General features: G+C 44.8%; 1 protein-coding gene across 2 annotated transcripts in view; it reads left to right on the top strand.

The window, feature by feature from the left end:
- Positions 1–22763, top strand: part of SF3B2 (splicing factor 3b subunit 2) — a 104000-nt gene that overhangs the window by 40772 nt on the left and 40465 nt on the right. For both annotated transcript variants that reach the window (XM_077456764.1, XM_077456775.1), the window contains one exon: positions 12467–12694. In XM_077456764.1, coding sequence (XP_077312890.1) covers positions 12467–12694 — 228 coding nt within the window. The remainder of the gene's footprint in view (positions 1–12466; positions 12695–22763) is intronic.

Raw genomic sequence — 22763 nt, 5'->3', positions numbered from 1 at the left:
TTCTTGACAATGCACAGGCATTACTTGATTCTGAGGTTGAGGAAGGGAGTTTATGTAACACCTTCTCAGACTCTGGTAGGTTACAGTCTCATGGAAAAGGTAGTTTTGAGGCTTCTGTTGGTCAATGGAGGAGCGGTGGGGAAGGGGACCACTTAAGTGATGCGGTTTAAAAAAAAAAATGGAAGTCCTCGGCACCCAGGGCTGTCGGCTTCAAGATCACATTGGCAGTGTCTGCATCATATGATGGAAAATTATCTAGGAGTGTAAAGAGACATGGAGAGCTTTCCACTAGACTATATCCACTGGGTTACTGGGTCATGAGAATAGACCACTGGCCAGAACTTACCCAGTATGCAATTGAGCAGCTGGGCTGTCCTGCATCCAGCGTGCTTTTCGAATGGGCATTCAGTGCTGCCGAAGGTTTTGTAACAGATAAGAGTGTGTCTGTCCACAGACTCCATTGACCAGCTGACATTTGTCAAAATAAATTGATCCTGGTTTAGCAGCAGCTATCAAGACCCTGATGATGATGTCGCTGACTGAATGTTTTTGGGGCGCTGGAATTTCTGCAAGACTGTCTATGCTGTCTAACTGTGTGTGTTGATTTTATCTTGACGTAATTTTTTGGTATAGGTTTCATGGGCACAACTCACACCTAAGACCAATTTTGCCTTACCCGTTTGACAGGTGCATATACATTCAACTTTTTAAAGCAAGGCCAATTCTTGCTTTTATCAAGAGTACCTCTGTAGGGTTAGGGTGTGAAGGCACCATTAACACCCAAAGCCCAATTTTCTTTTCTTACATCAGGGGACACAGAGCCATAGTAATTACTATGTGGGTTATATCAGACCGATAGGTGCTGGACATTGGCACACCCCTAAGGCGTCTTCTCTCCTATATAACCCCTCCCATTACTGGGAATCAGTTTTTTCACCAGTGTTTAAGGTGTTTGTCACAAGTAAAGATGTGCTGTGCTGAGCTCCATGGGTAGTAATCCTTGATGGGGCTAGCCATGCTGACCGGATCCTTTTTGATGTCTTTTTTTTTTTTATGGGCTAAATGAATGATACCCGGGTCTCATGTCCAAAGAAACAAGGTTTTGCTAGCGAACGCTTCTCTTTGAGAGCTGGGCCCTGGGATCCAGTACTTTTTGGTTGCAGGTCCAGGATTGTGGGTAACCTGAGGTTCCCCGGTTCCTGATGGTTTCTTAAAAGGTATCGGTGCCTACCGTGAAGGGTGACGATTGGATCTTCATCTCTGATAAACCCCTGCTGCGAGGGTAAGCTAAGGGAGATTTTCTCAGGAATTGCTCCTTCTGTGTATAATGTTGTCATGTCTGTCACCACTGGGGGCTGTATTGAGCACTCACCAGTCTCATGCTCGAAACGGCAGAAGCCTTCACTCTCCTCTCCTCCATCCGGAACAGACCCTCTGGTAAGAAGGGGGGGGGGGGGTCTGGTCTCTTCCTGTGCCCCCAGATTGGCTTTATTCCCCTTCGAGGATATGCCAAGACAAAAAAAGGGGGCAGACCGTTGGCCACTCGGCATGCTGCAGACGCCACTTGTGAGGGAAAATGTTCTCCTTTGAAAAGGGCGGGGGGGGGGGCTGGACACACGTTCAGGAAGTGTTTTTTTAAGCACTGTGAGTGCAACTGCTGCCTGGCGGTGGAGGGACAGAGCAGAGAGGTTGGCTGGATCAGGTTTGACACAGGCATTTCCCTTTGACACATTGTACTGTAAGAACCTGGGATTAATAGCAGCTATTGTGCTGTACTATAGCCTAGCAAGTTTACATTCTTTTGCTGGTAGTGCCTCTGCTTTGTGCTTTTAAGCTATGAGTGGCAAAGGGACCAGGAACTCCTCTAAGGGGTCAATGGTTACACAACAAACTAAAACCATTTCCAAAAGAATGTCGCCCCCCTCTTCTAAAAGTGTTGCCGTCAGGGGAAACTATGCTTACAGTCTCGCAAGACGTTTCAGCCCCTAAGTATGTTACACGAGAGGTTTTTGTCTTTTACCAATGGCAATTTGGAAAAGAAGATTGATGCTATTTTATCCCTCCATAGTGGAGTTAAAGTGGCTGTAAACCCTTACATACCGCTTTGACCTACAGGTAAGTCTAGATTAGGGCTTACCTGTAGGTCCAAGAAATATCTCCTAAACCTACACCGTTTAGGAGATATTTACAAACAGACAGGCACCACTGTCTACGGCGCATGCAGGCGCACCGAACATGCCGCTGCTAATGGCGATATGCCGTTGGTGGTGGCTCCCGTGTGCATGCCGGGTGTGGCCGGAGCAGCGATACCCGGAAGAATATGGATGCTTCGTGCTACAGGGGACAGCGGTGACATCACTGGCTCCTGTGTCAGGTAAGTGTATAGTAGCCCATTATGCTTTACCTCTGCAGGGAGACAAAGAGGAAGTAAACCCATTAAGGAACAGTTTGAGGAGATGCCTGATGAACAGGCCCAACATTGCGCTGATTTATCAGATGCACTGTTTCACAGTAGACGCTATGAGAGATTCAGATATCACGGCTTGAACTAGTGCATTCTCACAGAATCCTTTGGCTGAAAAGTTGGTCAGCTGAAACGCCGTGTAAAAAGCTCTTAGCCAGTTTCCCTTTTTCATGGTGAACGGCTATTTGGAGATGATTTGGATAAATACCTACAAAAGATTTTAAATGGTAAAAGCTCTTTTACCAGTAAAAAAAGAAATGCAGACATTTATACTTTAAGCGAGCTTCTTCTCCTACTGTATCGGGGGCATCAGCCTTTAGGCAGTCTCGACGGCCTCAAGCGTCAGGTTCAAGGGCAGCACCAAGGTCAGAAGAGATCTTGGGGCAGAAAGCCCACAAAACAGTGCTGAGGCCTCCTTTTGAAGGGGCGCCCCCGCTCGCTCGGGTGGGGGGAAGGCTCCTGCAATTCTCAAGGAATCTGGCAAGAGCAATGCCAAAACAGATGGGTTGCTTCTGCCGTTTCTCTAGGTTACAAACTAGAGTTCCCAAGGATCCAGAGAAGAAGGCTCTCCTCCTAGCACTGGATCATCTATTATCCAAGTCAGTGACATCAGAAGTTCCCTTAGAGGAAAAAGGCACAGGATTTTATTCAAACCTCTTTACGATTCCAAAGCCAAACGGGGAAGTAAGACCTATTCTAGATCGCAGAGATCTGAATCGGCACTTGAATATCCGATCCTTTTGCATGTAGTCAGTTCGGTCGGTTGTAGCCGTCCTCCAAGGAGGAGAATTTTTGACTTCTATTAATATCAAAGATGCATATTTCCATGTTGCAATATTTCCCGCTCACCAGAAATTTCTGCTCTTCGAAGTAGAAAATCATCATTTTCAACTTGTGGCCCTGCCATTCGATCTAGCCACAGCACCACGGGTGTTTAAAAAAATTCTGGCGCCTCCTTTAGCCAGATTAAGGGCTCAGAGCATAGCGGTCCTAGCCTACTTAGATGATCTGCTTTTAATAGATCATTCTGTTTCAGGGCTAAACCACAGTCTGGTCACAACGGTAAACTACCTGGAATCTCTAGGCTGGATTCTCAACCTAGAAAAATCCTCCTTAAAACCATCAAGGAGATTACAGTACCTGGGTCTGGTCATAGATACCATACAGAAGAAGGTATTTCTACCCCAGAAAAGAATCAGTCCCATTGTAGAACCAATTCAACTCATCAAGGCAAAGGAAAAAGCCTTCCATTCAGTTGTGCATGAGACTATTGGGGAAAAATGGTGGCTTCCTTCGAGGCCATCCCTTCCACGCAGTTTCATTCAAGATTGCTACAAAACGCAATCCTGTCGGCCTGGAACAAGAAGATTCAGGCCTTAGATTTTCCAATTCGTCTGGCTTCCGATGTGCGTCAGAGCCTGTGGTTGATATCCAGCAACCTTCAAAAGGGAAAATCGTTTCTACCAGTCTCTTGCAAAGTGGTGACTACGGATGCCAGTCTTCTAGGCTGGGGAGTAGGGATGAGCTTCGTGTTCGAGTCGAACATACGTTCGACTCGAACATTGGCTGTTCGGCCGCTTGGGCCGTTCGCGTCAAAATTCGAGTGACGCGCGCTGACCACAATGCACTGCGGTGGCGCAGTGCATTGCTGCCCCATGATTGGCCAAGCATGCACTGTGACCCCGCATGCTTGGCCAATCGCAGCGCCGGCAGCGAGGAGAGCCATGATTGGCCACAGGCATCCTGCCTGTGGCCAATCATAGCTCAGGCTGTGTAGTGCACGCCCCACACTATATAAGGCCGCCTTTGAGGCGGCCTCGAGTAGTGTGTTACTTAGCATCTGAAGCAGTGGGTGTTCTGTGTACCTTCAACACAGTACACACCAATAGTTTTTGGCTGATTTCCTATCTTGCTGCTGTGTAGTGGTTGTTGTCTGTGCCCTGACTGCAGTATACACCACTATATTCACCTCACCTATATAGCTAGTGATCTAGCTTTAACCACTTAACAACTGCCCATTGCCGATTAACGGCTTCAGGGCGGTTGTTTAACTCTGAGAGGCCGTTAATTAACGGCCTCCCAGAATTCTGCTCTCGCGTGCCCCGAGGTGCACGCACTCGAGAGCATCCGTGACCGCCGGGTCCACAGGACCCGGCGCATCACGGATCACGGTAAACGGCCGCTCATAGCGGCCGTTTACCACGTGATTGCTCCATCAAATGACGGAGTGATCACTTGGAAACAAACCGGCGTCATGTTATGACGCCGGTTCCTCCCTCCCCTCTCTGTACCGATCGGTACAGCGGAGGGGAAAGATCGGTGTCGGCAGCGATGTGGGCTGCATCTGCAGTGCCCACATCGCTGCTCCCCGAATTTAACCCCTCAATTCCCTGCCAATACTCTGCAATACCAGTGCATACTCTGCAGTACCCTGCCATTACTCTGCAGTACCCTGCCATTACTCTGCAGTACCCTGCCATTACTCTGCAGTACCCTGCCATTACTCTGCAGTACCCTGCCATTACTCTGCAGTACCCTGCCATTACTCTGCAGTACCCTGCCATTACTCTGCAGTACCCTGCCATTACTCTGCAGTACCCTGCCATTACTCTGCAGTACCCTGCCATTACTCTGCAGTACCCTGCCATTACTCTGCAGTACCCTGCCATTATTCTGCAGTACCCCGCCATTACTCTGCAGTACCCCGCCATTACTCTGCAGTGCAGTACCCCCCAATACTCTGCAGTACCCCGCCAATACCCCACCAATACTCTGTAATACCCTGCCATAAATTGCCATACCCAGCCATACTCGGTGATACCCTGAAATACCCAGCCATAGACGCCCCCCACCCCTCACCGCCCTCCGGTGCTTCTACCAACTCGCCAGTACGATCAAAGCCAGAATCTTTTTTTTTTTTTATTTCAGGCTTCCCAGCCTAGAGGTGAGATGTGGGGTCATATTGACCCCCCAGATTTCACTGTAAAGAGGACCTGTCACCCCATATTCCTATTACAAGGGATGTTTACATTTCTTGTAATAGGAATAAAAGTGATCAAAAATATATTTTTGGGGAAAAAAATGTCAAACTAAAATAAAGTAAAATGAACAATAAAAAAATAAAATAAAAATTAAAGCGCCCATGTCCCCATGTGCTCGCATGTGCCACACATGTGAGGTATCGCCGAGAATGTTAGAGCGAGAGCAATAATTCTAGTCCTAGACCTCCTCTGCAACTCAAAACATGTAACCAGTAAAAAAAAATTTAAAGCGTCGCCTATGGGGATTTTTTAAGTAGCGACGTTTGGCGCCATTCCACGGGCATGTGCAATTTTGAAGAGTGACATGTTTGATATCTATTTACTCAGCATAACTTCATCTTTCACTTTATGCAAACATTGGGCTAACTTTACTGTTTTTTTTGTTTGTTTTTTAAGCACAAAACTGTTTTTTCCCCCCAAAAAACGCGTTTGAAAAATTGCTATGCAAATACCGTGTGAGATAAAAATTTGCAACGACCACCATTGTATTCTCCAGGGTCTTTGCTAAAAAAAAAATATATATATATGTTTTGGGGTTCTCTGTAATTTTCTAGCAAATAAATGATGATTTTTACATGTAGGAGAGAAATGTCAGAATTGGCCTGGGTGCTCCAGAACGCCTGATGGCGCTCCCTGCATGTTGGGCCTCTGTATGTGGCCACGCTGTGTAAAAGTCTCACACATGTGGTATCGCCGTACTCGGGAGTAATAGCAGAATGTGTTTTGGGGTGTAATTTGTGGTATGCATATGCTGTGTGTGTGAAATAACCTGATAATATGACAATTTTGTGGAAAAAAAAAAAAGGAAATAGGCCGTCAGTACTTCAGGTGTGATCAATTTTCAGATATTGGCACCATAGCTTGTGGACTCTATAACTTTCACAAAGACCAAATAATATCCACCAATTTGTACTTATTTTTACCAAAGATATGTAGTAGTATGAATTTTGGCCAAAATTTATGAAGAAAAAATGACTAATCTGCTAAATTTTATAACAGAAACGAAGAAAAATTCATTTTTTCGCAGAATTTTCGGTCTTTTTTTCTTTTATAGCACAAAAAATAAAAAACCCAGCAGTGATTAAATACCACCAAAAGAAAGCTCTATTTGTGTGAAAAAAGGACAAACATTTCCTATAGGTCCAGTGTTGCATGACTGAGTAATTGTCATTCAAAATGTGAGGGCCCTGAAAGCTGAAAATTGGTCTGGTTATTAAGGGTGTTTAAGTGCCCAGTGGTCAAGTGGTTAATAATAGCTTGCAGTCAGTAGTGTTAGGAGATAGTGCGTGCTATCTGCGTGCTCTGTACCCAGTACATACCGCTATAATATAGGGCAGGCCCCTACTTTCAAACATCCAACTTACAAACATCTCCTACTTGCAAACGCAAGGAGACAGCAGCAAGTGAGATGAAAAAAGATGGACGACAAAACAAATTATACAGGGGTGATAACCCTTCCCTATGTTTTCCAAAAAGCTTAAAAATCGTTTTTTTGACTGGAGCTACACTTTAAAAATGTACCGGTTGAAAATGACAAACAGATTCAACTTAACACAACAAACCTACACAGTCCCTGTCTTGTTTGCACCGCCTGTATACTGCTGTTCTGAGTATATAGGGCCTGGGGGCCACACGTATTTCCTTTTTTTAATATGGGTACGGGGTTCCCCTTAATATGCGTACAAGACCCAAATAGGCTGGTAATGGGCAGGGAGGGCTACCCATGCCATTTTTCTCAATGATTTTCAACCATATTGCAGGAACCAGATATAACATTAAAACCGCAAGCAGTTTTAAATGGTGTTATTTCCGTTTAATGTCATTTTGTGCAGGGACTGTTCTAAACACGGGAAACACGTGGCACTTCACAGGCATACTACAGACACCTCCCAGGCACCATATTTAAAGGAATATTTCACTTTTTTTTTTTCACTTTAATCGTCATTAAAATCAGTGCTCCCGCCAATAAGGCAGTTTTTAAAACTTTTTTTTGCAGTGACCCATGTCCCCTGAGGCAGGTCCCCAAACCCTTTTTAGGACACTATCTTGCATATTAGCCGTTAAAATTAGCACTTTCCATTTCGAACGTTCGAGTCCCATAGACTTCAATGGGGTTCTAACGTTCGTACCGAACGCGGGGGTCGTTCGCAAGTTCTGGTGCGAACCGAACCGGGGGGTGTTCGGCTCATCCCTACTGGGGAGCAGTCCTGGAAGAGTTTTCTGTCCAGGGGAATTGGTCCAAGTTGGAAAGGACCTTGCCTATCAACATTTTGGGTGTTCGGGCAGTTGGTCTGGCTCAAAAGGCCTGGACGGTCAGACTGAGGGACTGTTCTGTCAGGATTCAGTCCGACAACACCACGGCTGTGGCTTACATCAAACACCAGGGGGGCATGAGGAGTCGTGCAGCCCAAAAAGAGGTGAATCGTGTTCTGTCTTAGGCAGAACACAACGTCCCTTGCCTTTTGGCAGTTTTCATTCCCGGGATAGATAATTGGCAGGTGGGCTACTTCAGTTGCCAACAACTGTTTCCGGGAGAATGGTCTCTTCACCCGACATCTTCCTATCGATATGTCAGAGATGGGGTGCTCTGGACGTAGACCTGTTCATGTCCAGATTCAACAACAAGGTTGACAACTTTGTGTCGAACAAAGGATCCGCTAGCTTGCGGAACAGACGCATTAGTCTTCCCATGGGATCAGTTTTCTCTGATCTATGCATTTCCTCCAGTTCTGCTTCTTCCGCGTCTTCTTCGCAGGATCAAGCAGGGACAAAAGGATGTGATTCTGGTGGCCCAGAAGATCTTGGTTTGCCGAGATCATAAAGATGGCAGTAGGAGTTCCTTGGACTCTGCCATTACTGCCAGACCTTCTTGCGCAAGGTCCAGTATTCCATCCTACCTTACAGCTGCTAAATTTAACGGTCTGGCTATTGAGACCCACATTCTAAAGGATCATGGGTTGTCTCCTTCTGTAATATCTACCTTGCTTAATGCCAGGAAGCCGGCTTCCAGGGTCATTTACTACAGAGTCTGGAAGGCATATGTTTCCTGGTGTGGATCCAGGGGTTGGCACCCCAGGAAATATGTCATAAGTAGGAACCTTGATTTCCTGCAGATGGCATTAGAAATTAATCTGGCCTTGAATACTATCAAGGGCCAGATCTCGGCCATATTTTTTCAGCGGCCTTTGGCTTTTCACTCTTTAGTGCGTAGCTTTGTTCAGGGGTTAACACGGATCAATCCCCCTATCGGGGTACCTCTAAGTCCTTGGGATTTGAATTTGGTCTTGTCGGCTTTGCAGAAACAGCCTTTTGAACCTTTATGTGAAATTCCCTTGGTTCTTTTGACTAGAAAGATAGTCTTTCTGGTTGCCATTTCTTCTGCTAGAAGAGTATCAGAACTAGCGGCTCTGTCTTGTAAAGAGCCATATCTGATCACGCATAAGGATAAGGTGGTGTTACGTCCTCATCCTGAATTCCTGCCAAAAGTGGTGACAGGTTTTCACTTAAACCACAATATTATTCTTCCTTCCTCCTTCCCAGAGCCTCGATCTAGGGAAGAAAAGACACTACATTCCCTTGATGTAGTAAGAGCGGTCAGAGTGTATTTAAAGGCAACCGGTCAGGTTCGTAAAACAGATGTTTTATTTGTACTGCCAGATGGTCCAAAGAGAGGACAGGCAGCGTCAAAATCCACTATTTCCAAGTGGATTTGTCAAGTCATTATTCAGGCTTATGGTTTAAAGAAGAAAATTCCTTCTTTTCATGTTAAAGCACACTCAACTAGGGCGATTAGTGCCTCTTGGCCGGTGCATCATCAGGCCTCTATGGCTCGGATCTGTAAGGCCGCGACTTGGTCTTCAGTTCATACATTTACCAGATTTTATCAAATCTATGTTAAAGGTCATGAGGATATTGCCTTTGGGCGCAGTGTGCTGCAGGCTGCGTTATGAGTCCTCTGACTTCCTTTCTTTTTTTTTTTTTTTGTGTCTCCTCCTTTCAGTTGCCATTGCTATGGGACATCCCACATAATAATTACTATGTCTCTGTGTCCCCCGATTTAAGAAAAGAAAACAGAATTTTTAAAACGGCTTACCTGTAAAATCAATTTCTTTGATGTACATCAGGGGACACACAGGTCCCTCCCTTCTCCTTATACACTTTGATTGCTTGGCTACAAAACTGAGGAGACCCAGTAGAGGCAGGAGGTTATATGGGGGAAGTTCACACCTTTTAAGGGGCGTGCCAGCATCCAGCACCTGATACCACGATATAACCCATGTAGTAAGTACTACGGCTCTGCGTCCACTGATGTACATCAAAGAAAAGGATTTTACAGGTAAGCTATTTTAAAAATCCTATTTAAAAAATCCCAACACTGAAGAAATGGCACTTTGCTACTATGTAAAGTAGTGAGTGAACAGCTTTGTATAACAGTGTAAATTTGCGATCCCCCTCAAAATAACGCAACACACAGCCATTAATGTCTAATCCGCTGGCAATAAAAGGGAGTACAGCCTTAATTGAATGTACAAATTGGGACTGATTAGCCATTTTCTCCCTCTCCCTCTCTCCCCCTCCCTCCTGTAGACTCACTACTTTACATTGTATCGAAGTGTAATTTCTTCAGTTTTTTTCACAATTTTGTGAGATACTGTAGTATCAATTTTTTTATTTTTTTCAGAAAAGCCAATTTTTACTTTCATCAAGATTAGCTCTAGCCATTTCCTGCTCTTGGATCATTCAGCGGGGAATTTTTTTCCTCCTTTTCACTGGTCTGTAGCTCAGATCTGGCTTCAGCGGCAGAATGGCTTTGCCACTAAACCTAAAAACATTTCTTAATGGCAATTTCCAAATTAGTTTTATAAATTTTTATTTTCAGACTTCTCTTTTGAGGTTATTGTTGGAAATTAGTTTTTGTATGTTTTTTGTTAAACACTGCAGCCCGGAAGATTTGGCTGCTCAATGACCAGGCCACTTTTTTGCTATACGGCACTGCGTCACTTTAACTGACAATTGTGGAGTCATGCAACGCTGCACCCAAACAAAATTTTTTTTTATTTTTTTTTTCCACACAAATAGAGCCTTCTTTTGGTGGTATTTGATCACCTCTGCGGTTTTTATTTTTTGTGCTATAAACAAAAGAGCAGCAACAATTTTGAAAAAAACACAATATTTTGTACTTTTTGCTATAATGAATATCCCCACTTTTTAAAACAAAAAAAGCTATTTTTTTTTTTCTTTTTCTCAGTTTAGGCCAATATGTATTCTTCTACATATTTTTGGTAATAAATTCACAGTGAGCGTATGTTGATTGGTTTGCGCAAAAGTTATAGCGTCTACAAAATAGGTGATTTATGGCATTTTCATTTTTTTACTAGTAATGGCGGCGATGTGTGATTTTTATCAAGACTATGACATTATGGCGGACACTTTTGACATATTTTTGGGACGATTGACAATTACACAGCAATCGGTGCTAAAAAAATGCACGGTTTACTGTATAAATGTCACTGGCAGGGAAGGGGTTAACACAAGGGGCGATCGAGGGGGTTAATTGATCTCGTGTCGAATCCGCCGCAGGGACCACTATTATCGAAAACCAGACCGTCGGCCGAACAAAAGGATACCAGGGTTATGGCAGCTAGCTACCGTAACAACGATACCCCCTTCAAAGTAAGGACCTATATTGGTGTATGGAAGTGGTTAAATGATGGACAGAATATCAACCAAAAATCCAGAAAATGCATAAAACAAATGCTATAAATTAAGTTGCAGTTAAGTGAATGAAATAAGTATTTGATCCCCAAGCAAAACATGACTTGGTATTTGATGGAGAAACCCTTGTTGGCGAGCACAGAGGTTTCTTGTAGGTGTTGGTGACCAGGCTTGCACACATCTCAGGAGGAATTTTGGTCTGCTCCTTCTTTTTTTTTTTTTTTTTTTTTTTTTTTTTTTTTTTTTTTTTAAATCCTTTTAAGGTTTCTTGGCTGTTGCTTGGCAACTTGAAGTTTCAGCTCCCTCCACAAATTTTCTCTAGGATTGTTTATTTTAGTTTTAATAAATTTGCAAAGATTTAAAAAAACTTCTGTTATGGGATATTTATTGAAAAGAGATCATGATTCAGCTTAGCTGAAATACAATCGCTCACTTTTCCTCCTCGGCCGATCAGCAGTGTGCTTTTTTGCGCGCACGTGCCGCCCTGCCGCTGTAAATGTATGTGTTGTGCGGTCCGGAATCGGGTAATATAACACAATTTGGGAAAAGTGAAGCGCTGTGAATACTTTCCGGATGCACTGTAATAGGAGATTGGATGGTTCTGCCTCCTGCACAATTCTTGCCTAGGTGAGCATGGCATTTCACTGCCTCCTGGGATATTGACTTCACATTTCCCAGCAGGCATTACTTTCCAAAAACGGGGCAGTGGCTGACACTGTCTTTTTACATATTATTCAACGACAGAAGAAATCCGTGCCTCCTGGTGTTTGTGACATTGGTATTCCAGGAGGCATTACTATCCTCCTTTCCTAGAACAATATGTAAACAAACATGGAGCCAGATCTCTGCCTTTCGCATGTGTGAGATCTGACATAGTTATTATTAGGGGGCCAGCTGCGAGAAACTGGAAGAGACAGCTGTCTCTCTGTGACAAAGAAATAAAATGGTGGCACGTGACGGGATCTTAAGTAGGAGTGTGGTAACAGAGAAGAGGACCATGCTGGATCTGCTTAGCTTGGTATTCTAATCTGACATCACCAAGCACCAAAGGTAGATGGGCAAAGACTTAAATTTGCATTGGGGTTGTGAATTTCCTCTTTAAAATTATACCTGGGCAGGTATATGCGATCATATGCGTTTTTTTTTTTTTTTTTTTTTTTTCTTATTTCCCTTATTCACCTGTTGTATTAACGGTCGTTCCACCGCGCCCCCCCCCCCCCCCCCCTCTTGCTTTTTGTTTTCTCAGCTGGTATCTCGTCCAGATGTGGTGGAGATGCATGATGTTACAGCTCAGGATCCGAAACTCCTTGTGCATCTGAAGGGTACAAGAAATTCTGTTCCTGTTCCTCGTCACTGGTGTTTCAAACGCAAATATCTGCAGGGCAAGAGAGGAATTGAGAAACCACCATTTCAACTTCCTGACTTTATCAAGAGAACAGGTATCCAGGAAATGAGAGAGGCACTACAGGAAAAGGTAAAGAACTGGGTGGACAGATTTGAGTCAACTGAGGGTACATTTATAATCCTTTTTGCCACGCTCAAAAATAGTTTTTTCTTTTCATACATCAGGGGACACAGAGCCATACTTACTGAGTTATAGGCCACCTTTAGGTGATGGACACTGGCACACCCGAAGACCAGAAGTGCACTCCCTATATAACCCCTCCCACTACTGGGAGTTCCTCATTTTTTTTTCGCCAGTGTCTAAGGTGTTGGTAACAAGTAAAGATATGCTGTGCCGGATTCCACTGGAGCAATCCATGTTGGGGCTAGCCATGCTGACTGGATCCATTCAGAGTGTCCTTTAATGGGCCTAAGGAATGGTACCCGGGCCTCGTGTCTGAAGAACGGAGGTTTCGCTTGCAAATGCTTCTCTTTTGAGAGCTGGACCCTGGGACCCAGTACTTTTTGGTAGTAATGCCATAAAGTTTTTACTGGCAGAGTGCTGTTGCAGGTCCAGGATTGTGGGTAACCTAGGTTCCCTTGCTCTTGAAGGTTTCGAAGCCCACCGTGAAGGGTGAAGATTGGGTTTATCGTGGGTAACCTTGTGGCAGGAAGGTAAGTGGAGTTTTTCTAAAAAAAATCTTTGGATTTTCTTATGAATATCTACTTTAAGTATATGTTTTCATGCCTATGTCACCACTGAGGGCTGTATTGAGCACTCACCGCCTTATGCTGGAAACAGCGCTGTCAGGAGCCTTTATTCCCTCCTCCGGCCAAAGCAGCAGATCCTCCGGTAAGCAAGAGGGGGCGGACTGGTCTTTCCACCTGTGGCCCCCTATGTTAAATATACCCCCCTCTGGGAATTGTAAGCCCCAAATCACTTTAAAAAAAAAAAAAAAAAAAAAGATTGGCCGCTGTGGTTTTTTATTTTTTTTTTTTAGTGCCCCTCCGCCACTCACGTGGGAAAGTCCTCTTTTAAAAACAGGGGTTGCGCCATAATCAGCGTGGGGGTGAGGCTAATGGCCTCCACGTTCTCAGATGCCAGCTTCACGTGGAGGAAGCTTTTAAAAGCACTGTGTGTATTGCTGTTGCTGGCTGTGGAGGGACACGAGCAGAGATGGCTTACTTCAGGGTTGGTGACACAGACATTATTACTTTACCAGGCTGGGCATTAATAGCAGCTTTGTAGTGCTGGCCTATAGCCTAGCAGTGTACCTTCTTTGGTAGTGCCTCTGCTTTGTGCTTCAGGCTATGAGTGGAAGAGGGACCAGGAACTCCTCAAGGGGTTCTAGAGGCTCGATGGTTTCACAACAACCTAAATCCATTTCCAAAAGAATGTCATCCTCCTCTGAGAGTGATGCGGCCGGTCAGATTGAGCCTTCAGGGGAGACTGTTGCAGCAGCACTGGACACTTCAGGCTCTATATATATCACACAGGAGGTTTTTTTTTCTTCTACCATTTCTAATTTGGAAAAGAAGATTGATGCTATGATTACTCTCCATTGTGGGTTTAAAACAGTAGCAGGTCCCCATACAGTGCCCAAGACCCTCCTCCTTTTGAGGTGCAAGGGGCAGGGGATCAGGAAGATCTTTCAAGAGACTTGGAAGATACTAAAATATTCTCTTCCGAGGATCCTAATATAGAGGGAGTAGTATCGCAAGACAGTTTGCTTGTACACTCTTACTAAATTGTTTCATTCAACCTTTTTGCTGCCTGCAGCGCAGGCTCTTGATGAACCCACCTCCTGGTTTGGGATCACTAAAACCTCCCTCATCTGGTAATGCTTTTCCTGTTCATTCATGGCTAAAAAAGCTTATATATTCTGAATGGGAACATCCAGATAAACAGTATTATCCTCCCAGAAAGTTTTTTACACTATATCCCATGGAGGAGGATTTCTATAAGAAATGGGGGGGTTCCAGCAATTGTTCACTGAGGCGATTGCAGCATCAAGTGTCTCACGTGTCCGGTGGATAATGCACTGATGTTGAAAGATCCAACAGATATAAAAATATTGGAACTTCTTTTAAAAAAAATATATATATATTTATCTTTAGTAAGTTCAGTAGCGCAGCCGGTTTTTGCGGCAATTGGTGTATCTCCAGTCCAATAACCCCTTCCCGCCGAGCGTACGCAGATCTGCGTACTCTGCTTCCGGGGGGTATACCGTGATGTTGCCCGCACCTGCAGGCATCATCCCGGTACCGTTTTGTTCAGCGGGCGATTGGCTATTCAGGCATAACAACCGATGCGGCTAAAAGCCGCTCGGCTGTTATGCGGGAGGGGACGTCCCCCCTCCCGCCGCTGTTACCGGTGCTCCCGCTCGATCGGGAGCACCGATTCCTGCTGCGATGCCGCTGGGGAGAAACTGGAACGAAGCCGTAATCCGCTTCGTTCCAGTCTCCTCATAGTAAACACGGAAGCGACGTCATGACGTCACTTCCCGTTTACTCGGCTGCCAATGGCGCAGTTTTTTTTACAAAAATATCCGGTATTCAGAATTGCCGTTTTCGGCGTTCTGAATACACTGAAGTGTAAAGGAGGGGTGGGGGGGTCTTTTAGACCCCCGATCCCTCCATAAAGAGTACCTGTCACCACCTATTACTGTCACAAGGGATGTTTACATTCCTTGTGACAGCAATAAAAGTGATCACATTTTTATTTTTTTTATTTTAAACAATTTGGTCATTTTAAAATAAATAAAATAAATAAAAAAAATAAAAAAAATTTTTTAAAGCGCCCGCCGTCCCCGCGAGCTCGCAAAGCAAAGAAAACGCATACGAAAGTCGCGCCCGCGTATGTAAATGGTGTTCAAATCACACGTGAGGTATCGCCGCGATCGTCAGAGCGAGAGCAATAATTCTAGCACTAGACCTCCTCTGTAACGCTAACCTGGTAACCGTAAAATGTTAAAAATCTCAATAGGCGACGCTTTAAGGTACCGTACTTTGTCGTCAATCCACAAGTGCGTGCAATTATAAAGTGTGACATGTTTGGTATCTATTTACTCGGCGTAACATTATCTTTCACATTGTGCAAAAAAAATGGGATACTTTTACTGTTTTTTTTTTTTTTTTTTTTTTTTTTAATTCATGAAAGTGTCCCTTTTCCCAAAAAGTTGCATTTAAAACACCGCTGCGCAAATACCGTGTGACATAAAATATTGCAACAATCGCCGTTTTATTCTCTAGAGTCTCTGTTAAAAAAATATATATAATGTTTGGGGGTTCCAAGTAATTTTCTAGTAGAAAATATGGATTTTAACTTGTAAACACTGAATTCCAAAAATAGGCTTAGTCATGAAAGGGTTAAGGAACAGTTTGTGAAGATAGTTAAGATTCTGCCTGATCAGCAGGCCCAGCAATGGGTTGGCTTATCAGATGCACTATGTTTTACAGTAGATGCTATCCAAGCCTCATGGCTTATGCTGGGACTAGTGCATTTTTACAGAGTTCTGTGGCTGAAAAATTGGTCAGCCGAAGCAACGTGTAAAACCAGTTCCCCTTTCATAATAAACGGCTATTTGGGGACAATCTGGATAAATACATCCAAAGGATCTCTAATGGGAAAATCTCTTATCAGTAAAGAAGAAGTTTAAACATTTCTCCTTTTTAAGCATGCTTCTTCACTTGTGCCAGGGGCATCAACTTCTAGGCAGTCTCGACGGCCTCCACCGTCAGGTTCAAGCCGAAGACCCCAAGGGCAGCACCAGGGTCAAAAGAGGTCTTGGGGCAGAAAGCCCGCAAAACGGAATGCTAAAGCCTCCTTTATGAAGGGGTGCCACCGCTCGCTCGGTTGGGGGGGAAAGCTTCTGCAATTTTCAAAGATTTGGCAGGAACAATGTCAAGACAGGTGGGTTCCAAGTGTTTGTCTCCTCGTTTTCTAAGATCAAATGTTCCCAGGGATATAGAGAAAATTAAGTCTTTCTAGATCATGGGTCTTCAAACTATGGCCCTCCAGTTGTTCAGGAACTACAATTCCCATCATGCCTAGTCATGTCTGTGAATGTCAGTTTTACAATGCCTCATGGGATGTGTAGTTTCGCAACAGCTGGAGGGCCGTAGTTTGAGGATCCCTGCTCTAGATCATCTCTTATCCCAGCTGGTGATATCAGAGATTCCCTTTAGAGGAACAGGGCTCAGGTTTTTATTCAAACCTTTTCACGGTTCCAAAACCAAACTGAGTTAAGACCCATTCTAGATCGCAAAGATCTGAACCGGCACGTAAATATCGGCTCCTTTCGCATGGAATCAATCCGATCAGTTGTTAACATCTTGCAAGGAGAGCAAGCTAGGAGGGCGGGGGGTGGAGTACCATGACGTAGGCGCGCGGTAAGGACGATCTCCGCATCCGCCTCCTTCCTCCGAACGAATGACCCACTGGATCCCCGCGGGAAGACGCAGCCTATGACAGACGCCGACGTATGAGTGGAGCGCCGACGCCGAGTCCGAGATCGAGGCTTGGACACGAGGAAGACCCGCAAGCTGCACGGCAGACGCTATAGACGCTATAGAGAGAGCCGAGACATGGTAACCCGAAGCCGCGCCTGACCAGAGCAAAGGGGAGAAACAGCCTGACAGCTCAGCAGACGGCCCGGGGATCAGCTGGTCGGACCCCAAACGGGTAACATCAACAGGTCGAGTGTCAGCCAAGGACCCAGCAACCGGAAGCAATGCGGGACGGAGCCTGAGCGTAAAGGTACCGGACGGGGTAGGGGGATGGAGCAGGAACCTGATATGAAGTGAGTAAACTGCCATACATTGCTGCATAAGGATCCTACTGAAAAAAGACTGATATAGAAATGATTGCAGGCGATCTGAAGTGATAAGATGTAAATTGGCTGACCTGGATTGGCATGTCTGTTCATTAAGAGGGGAAAAGGGTTCTGTCACCCCCCAAACTATTGAGATTCAAATTACCATAGCCCTTTAGACGGTAAGGTGCAAAAGGTATTTCAGCCACGAAGCAAGTAAAATAAGCATTGTGATTAACTCTGAAACTCTATAGACCATCCTGGAAATATATGGGTGGATGATGGAGGGTGAACATTCATAGAAGGTCTACATACGATTCCCCGACCAGACCAGACCCCCCCCCCCCCAAGAATGAAGGTACTCCCCCTACCTGAATGTTAAGAAAAAACTACATGGAAGTAGAAGTGACTCTTTATGAACTGTGGTAGAGTGGAGTTCGAGTGCCGGTATCTGGCCTGGCAGTCGGTGACCAGAGGGCCTCTTTTTCAGGAGTGGGGAAAAGTTTTATCTAAGATACGCATATCCCCTTACCTCCTCTCGAGTTTATCTCTCCAAAACCTTGCCTCAGAAGAGTGAGTAGGATCTAAACCCCTTTTAGGTAGTAGCAAGACATCAGCCGAGACCATTCTGTATATTAACCCCCCAAGACTTGACCCACCTGGATATAGACTATCTACCTATGCCATTCGATCTCCTCCGGAGATAACTACACCATCCCAGCCCGAGTGTCTGGAAAGAAAACTTCCTTTCTATTCCTGTACATCCCTAGTGGGTACACGGAAGGTTTATTCGGACACTTTTGTATATCCTGATGTAAGTGAGGAGAGCACAGGTTGACGCTAAATAAGGGCCACTTTTGGGGCTGAAGGATCCACTTGAAAGGACCGTAAGAAATAGAGGTTTACCTCCCCTAGTAGCGGGTTGATCAACGTGACTTTTTCCAAGTGTATGACTGAGTTTTGACGGAGATAAATATACCCCCTTGTCCCCTCCTTTATTTTTATTTTTTATTCTCTTTTCCTTCTCTTCTTTTGTTATGTGCACCCTTCGCCAACTTATTGCCTCAGAAGAGTAAGAAGGTATCGAGCCTCTTCAGGGTGCGCCCGGAGACCCCCCCAAGGGACAACTCCGTCAGTCCACATAGGTTGACGAGGAAGAACACTATACATAGATTTTTGTATTTTTCTCTTGGGTTTATCGCAGGTGTACAACGATATTTTTGTATATTTGTGTGTAAGCAAAGGAGGTGGGAAAATGAGGGGGAAGACAAAATCAGGTAAAAGTGCCCCCCCGATATCCAGTCCCGGTGGGATACAGAGATATATGGCATGTAATAATGTGAACACCAGCATGTTGGAGGAGGGGCAGGAAAGCCCAAAACAGGGAGGAGGAAGGAAGTCAGGGCTGAGTAGACAGAAGTTAGGAGAAGTAGGTAAAGGTGCAAAAGCAGACGGGGGTAGAAGTGGGGGGACGAAAGAAATAAGCCCAAGTATTACAAGTACTATAACCCAAAGCTCGCACAGAGGCCAAGGGGAGAAAGGGGGGGGAGAGAGCAATGGGAGAACCCATCCCTGAGGAAGAGACCCCGCGACCCAATCCCCAAGTGGATCCCGCCCCAATAAAAGAGATGTTGGGAGAAATGTTTGCAAAAATGGAGGTGGCTTTAAAGACCGAAATAGCGGGAGTACGGGCAGATATAGGTAGAGTTCTGGAGAGGGTAGAGGAGGTTGAAGAGAGAATGGACAACCAGGAGTTGAGAATAGAGGAGATGGCAGAACAGGTGCAGAACCTACGGAGAACAAATAGGTCCCTCCTTTACAAACTAGAAGATCAGGAGAATAGGAGCAGGAGGAAGAATGTACGCATTAAAGGTATCCCTGAAAAATATGGCGCCACAGAGCTGAGTAAAATAGTGCAGCAGGTTTTCAACCCATTATTACAAAGAGACCCAACTGAGAACATAAAACTAGATAGGGTTCACAGGATAGCAGACCGGGGAGGAGTAAGCAGGGAAGCAACACGAGATGTGATAGTGAGGTTCCACTATGTAGAGGAGAAGGGGCAAATAATGGAGAAATTGAGGGCAGTTTCAGGGATCCCCTTTGAGGGTACAGAACTGCGAGTATTCTCAGACTTAGCCCCAGAAACATTGAGGAGAAGAAGACTCCTAAAACCCCTAACAGAAGTTATGACCGCTGCGGGCATCTCTTATCAGTGGGGTTTCCCAGCGTGTTTGTGGGGGCGAAGAGACGGCCGCTCGGCGGTACTTCGCTTCCCGGAGGACCTAAGAAGGTTTTGTGAGAACCTAGAGATTACTCCCCCCCCCCCCCCCCGCTACCTGGTTGGCAGGAGGAGAAAGATGCGCACTCCCCCCAAAGAAAGCTAAGATGGCAGTGAAGGAGCACTAAAGGGAGGAACGATGGAGAGGAAGATAACAGACACAGGGGACAACAAAGTTGAGGGCTCGAGGGATCCAGGGGGAAGGGAGGGGAGGAGGCGGGAGGGAGGGAACCGTCGTCATTGGGTAGGTACTACCAGGTATGAACCCCCAAGGAAACATGAAGTATAGACACTGTCAGAGAGACAGGGTCAGGTTCATGTACATACATTGGGGGGGAGAGACCCCCTACCAACGACTGCAGAGGGAGGGGGGGGGAGGGGGTTCGGGGCTTTGGGTAGTGGAAGGGGGGGTTGTGTTTCTTTCTTTTTTTTTTTTTTTTTTTTTTTTTAACTTGTCCTTCGTGCCCTCCTGGTCCGCTGGAAGGGGTGGACCCACTCTGGGTCGGTGTGTGTGAAGCAATAAAATAATAGATACCAATGGTTCTTATTAACGTGATAACATACAATGTAAGGGGATTAAACACAAGTGAAAAAAGGTACAAAATCAATAAAGAACTACAATTTATGGGGGGAAAAGTTATATGCCTTCAAGAAACCTACATTACTAGTAGCTCCGGGATAAGTTTATCATCTCATCAATTTCCAATGTGGTTCTATGGAGATTCCACATCAGCACACTCCAGAGGAGTAGCGATTGGTTTTGAAAAATCAGTAAGATTTGAGATTGAAGACCGACTGACCGACCCAGAGGGGAGATACCTATTCTTAAAGGGCAAATTGGGTAATATGAAATGTACGATTGTTAACGTGTATGCACCAAACAGCAATCAAGAGAAATTTCTGTTGAGAGTATTAAGCAAATTAGAAGATTTTAGAATAGGAATGGTAATCTTGGCTGGTGACTTAAACTGGTGCCTGGATCCTAAGCTGGACTCCTCAGGGGGTGGCTCACGGAGAGCAGAGCATCAGTATAGGAAAATAAATAAAGCATTTAACAACGCTCAGTTACATGATGGTTGGAGGATTACTCATCAGAAAGATCGGGACTATACCCACTTCTCCTCAGTACATAAAACTTTTACAAGATTAGATTATATCTTTGTAGGACAACAATTGGTAGCCTTTTTAAAAAAAGCAGAAATTAAGTCAATCACTCTGTCCGATCATGCCCCTGTAAGAGTCCAACTAGATATACAGGGTCAGATGGGGACAGGAAGCGCGTGGAAATTAAATGACTCACTCATCCTTGAACAAGATGTAAGTGTAAAAATCCTGCAGGAATTAAGTGATTTCTATACGACGAATGACACAGGAGAATGCTCGAAGGCTACTATTTGGGAGACCCATAAGGCGGTCATCAGGGGGACCTTGATTGGAATTGGCGCAGGGAAAAAGAAAGACAGGGAGAAGGCGAAGAGACAGCTATACAAGGAGATTGAGGAGTTAGAACAAACTACCAGACCCAGAGGGCTCCAGGAATCACAGGAACTACAAAAAAAAAAAAAAGAGAACTGGAAGAATATCTAGAACAAGAGAGGACAGCTTTCCATAGAATAAATAGGGAGAGACATTTGTGGGGCAACAAGTCAAGTAAGTGGCTAGCCAGAAGAGTAAAGGAACAGAAGAACAGGACCTATATATCGAGGATTAGAGATAGGGAGGGGGAGATGAAGTTCGCAACATCGGATATTGCAGAGAACTTCCAGTCATACTACAGTGCATTATATAACATAGGTAGGAGAGGGGAGGGAAAGGAGAAAAGGAAAGAAATAACCAGGGATTACCTAGAGAAGTTTAAAAGCTTAAAAGTGTCAAGTGAGGATCTGCAGGAACTAGAGAACCCCATCTCAGTAATGGAAGTGGAAAGGGCAATTAAGGAAACAGCGATGGGGGGAAGTCCCGGACCAGATGGCTATTCCATCGTGTACTACAAAAAATTTAAAAATTTCCTAGCACCCAAGCTTTGTGACTATTATAATGAGGTGGGGGATGGGGGGGCCTTCCGTGAAGAGGCCCTGCTTGCCCACATCTCATTGATTTTAAAAGAAGGAAAGGATCCAGCAGCGATGGAAAGTTATAGGCCGATCTCATTACTGAATGTAGACGTAAAGCTCTATGCGAAAATTTTGGCGGAACGATTTAAATCTCTCCTCCCCAAGTGGATCCATACCGATCAAGTGGGTTTTGTCAGGGGACGAGAGGGAAGGGATAACGCTTTAAAGTCAGTAATGTTGATACAGGAAGTAATTAGAAGAGAGACTCCCACTCTGCTCTTGTCGGTGGATGCCGAGAAGGCATTTGACAGAGCAGATTGGGAGTTCATAAATAAGACCCTGGAGCATTTGGGGCTGGGCGAGAGAATGATGCAGAGGGTAAAAGCATTGTATAAAAAACCGACAGCTAGGATTAAGGTGAGTGGCTCCCTGTCTCGCCCCTTTGAATTATTCAACGGGACGAGACAGGGATGCCCTCTTTCCCCGATCCTTTTTGTGATTGCCCTGGAGCCATTATTGGCAGCAATTCGGGACAATCAGGACATACGAGGAATAGCAGTAAGAGGGAAAGAGTATAAGGTGTCTGCATTTGCGGACGACCTGCTCTTGTATGTGACACACCCCAGATTATCAATACCAATGATAGTGAAGGAAATAGAACAATACGGTCGAATATCTAATTTTAAAATCAACCTATCTAAATCAGAAATACTAAATTTGAATGTATCTAAAGAAATTCAGAAAGACTTAACCGCAAGCCTACCTTTTAAATGGAGTGGAGGGGAACTGAGCTACCTAGGGATTAAATTAACGGCAAAAAAAACGAAATTGTATGAAACAAACTATATACCCCTGCTCAATAAAATTAAATCCCAAACGGAAAATATGAAACATAAAAGAATATCGTGGATAGGCAGAGTGAACGTAATAAAAATGTTTATACTGCCAACGGTACTATATACATTCCAAATGCTCCCCATCGTCCTCCCGAGTAGTTTTTTCAGAAAATTA

Source organism: Lithobates pipiens, unplaced genomic scaffold (assembly GCF_037356315.1).
Source record: "Lithobates pipiens isolate NorthernLeopardFrog02 unplaced genomic scaffold, aLitPip1_a1.2 Scaffold_10, whole genome shotgun sequence".
NCBI lineage: Eukaryota > Metazoa > Chordata > Amphibia > Anura > Ranidae > Lithobates > Lithobates pipiens.
The sequence above is the reverse complement of the archived record's forward strand: the minus strand, read 5'-3'. Positions and strand labels throughout refer to the sequence as shown.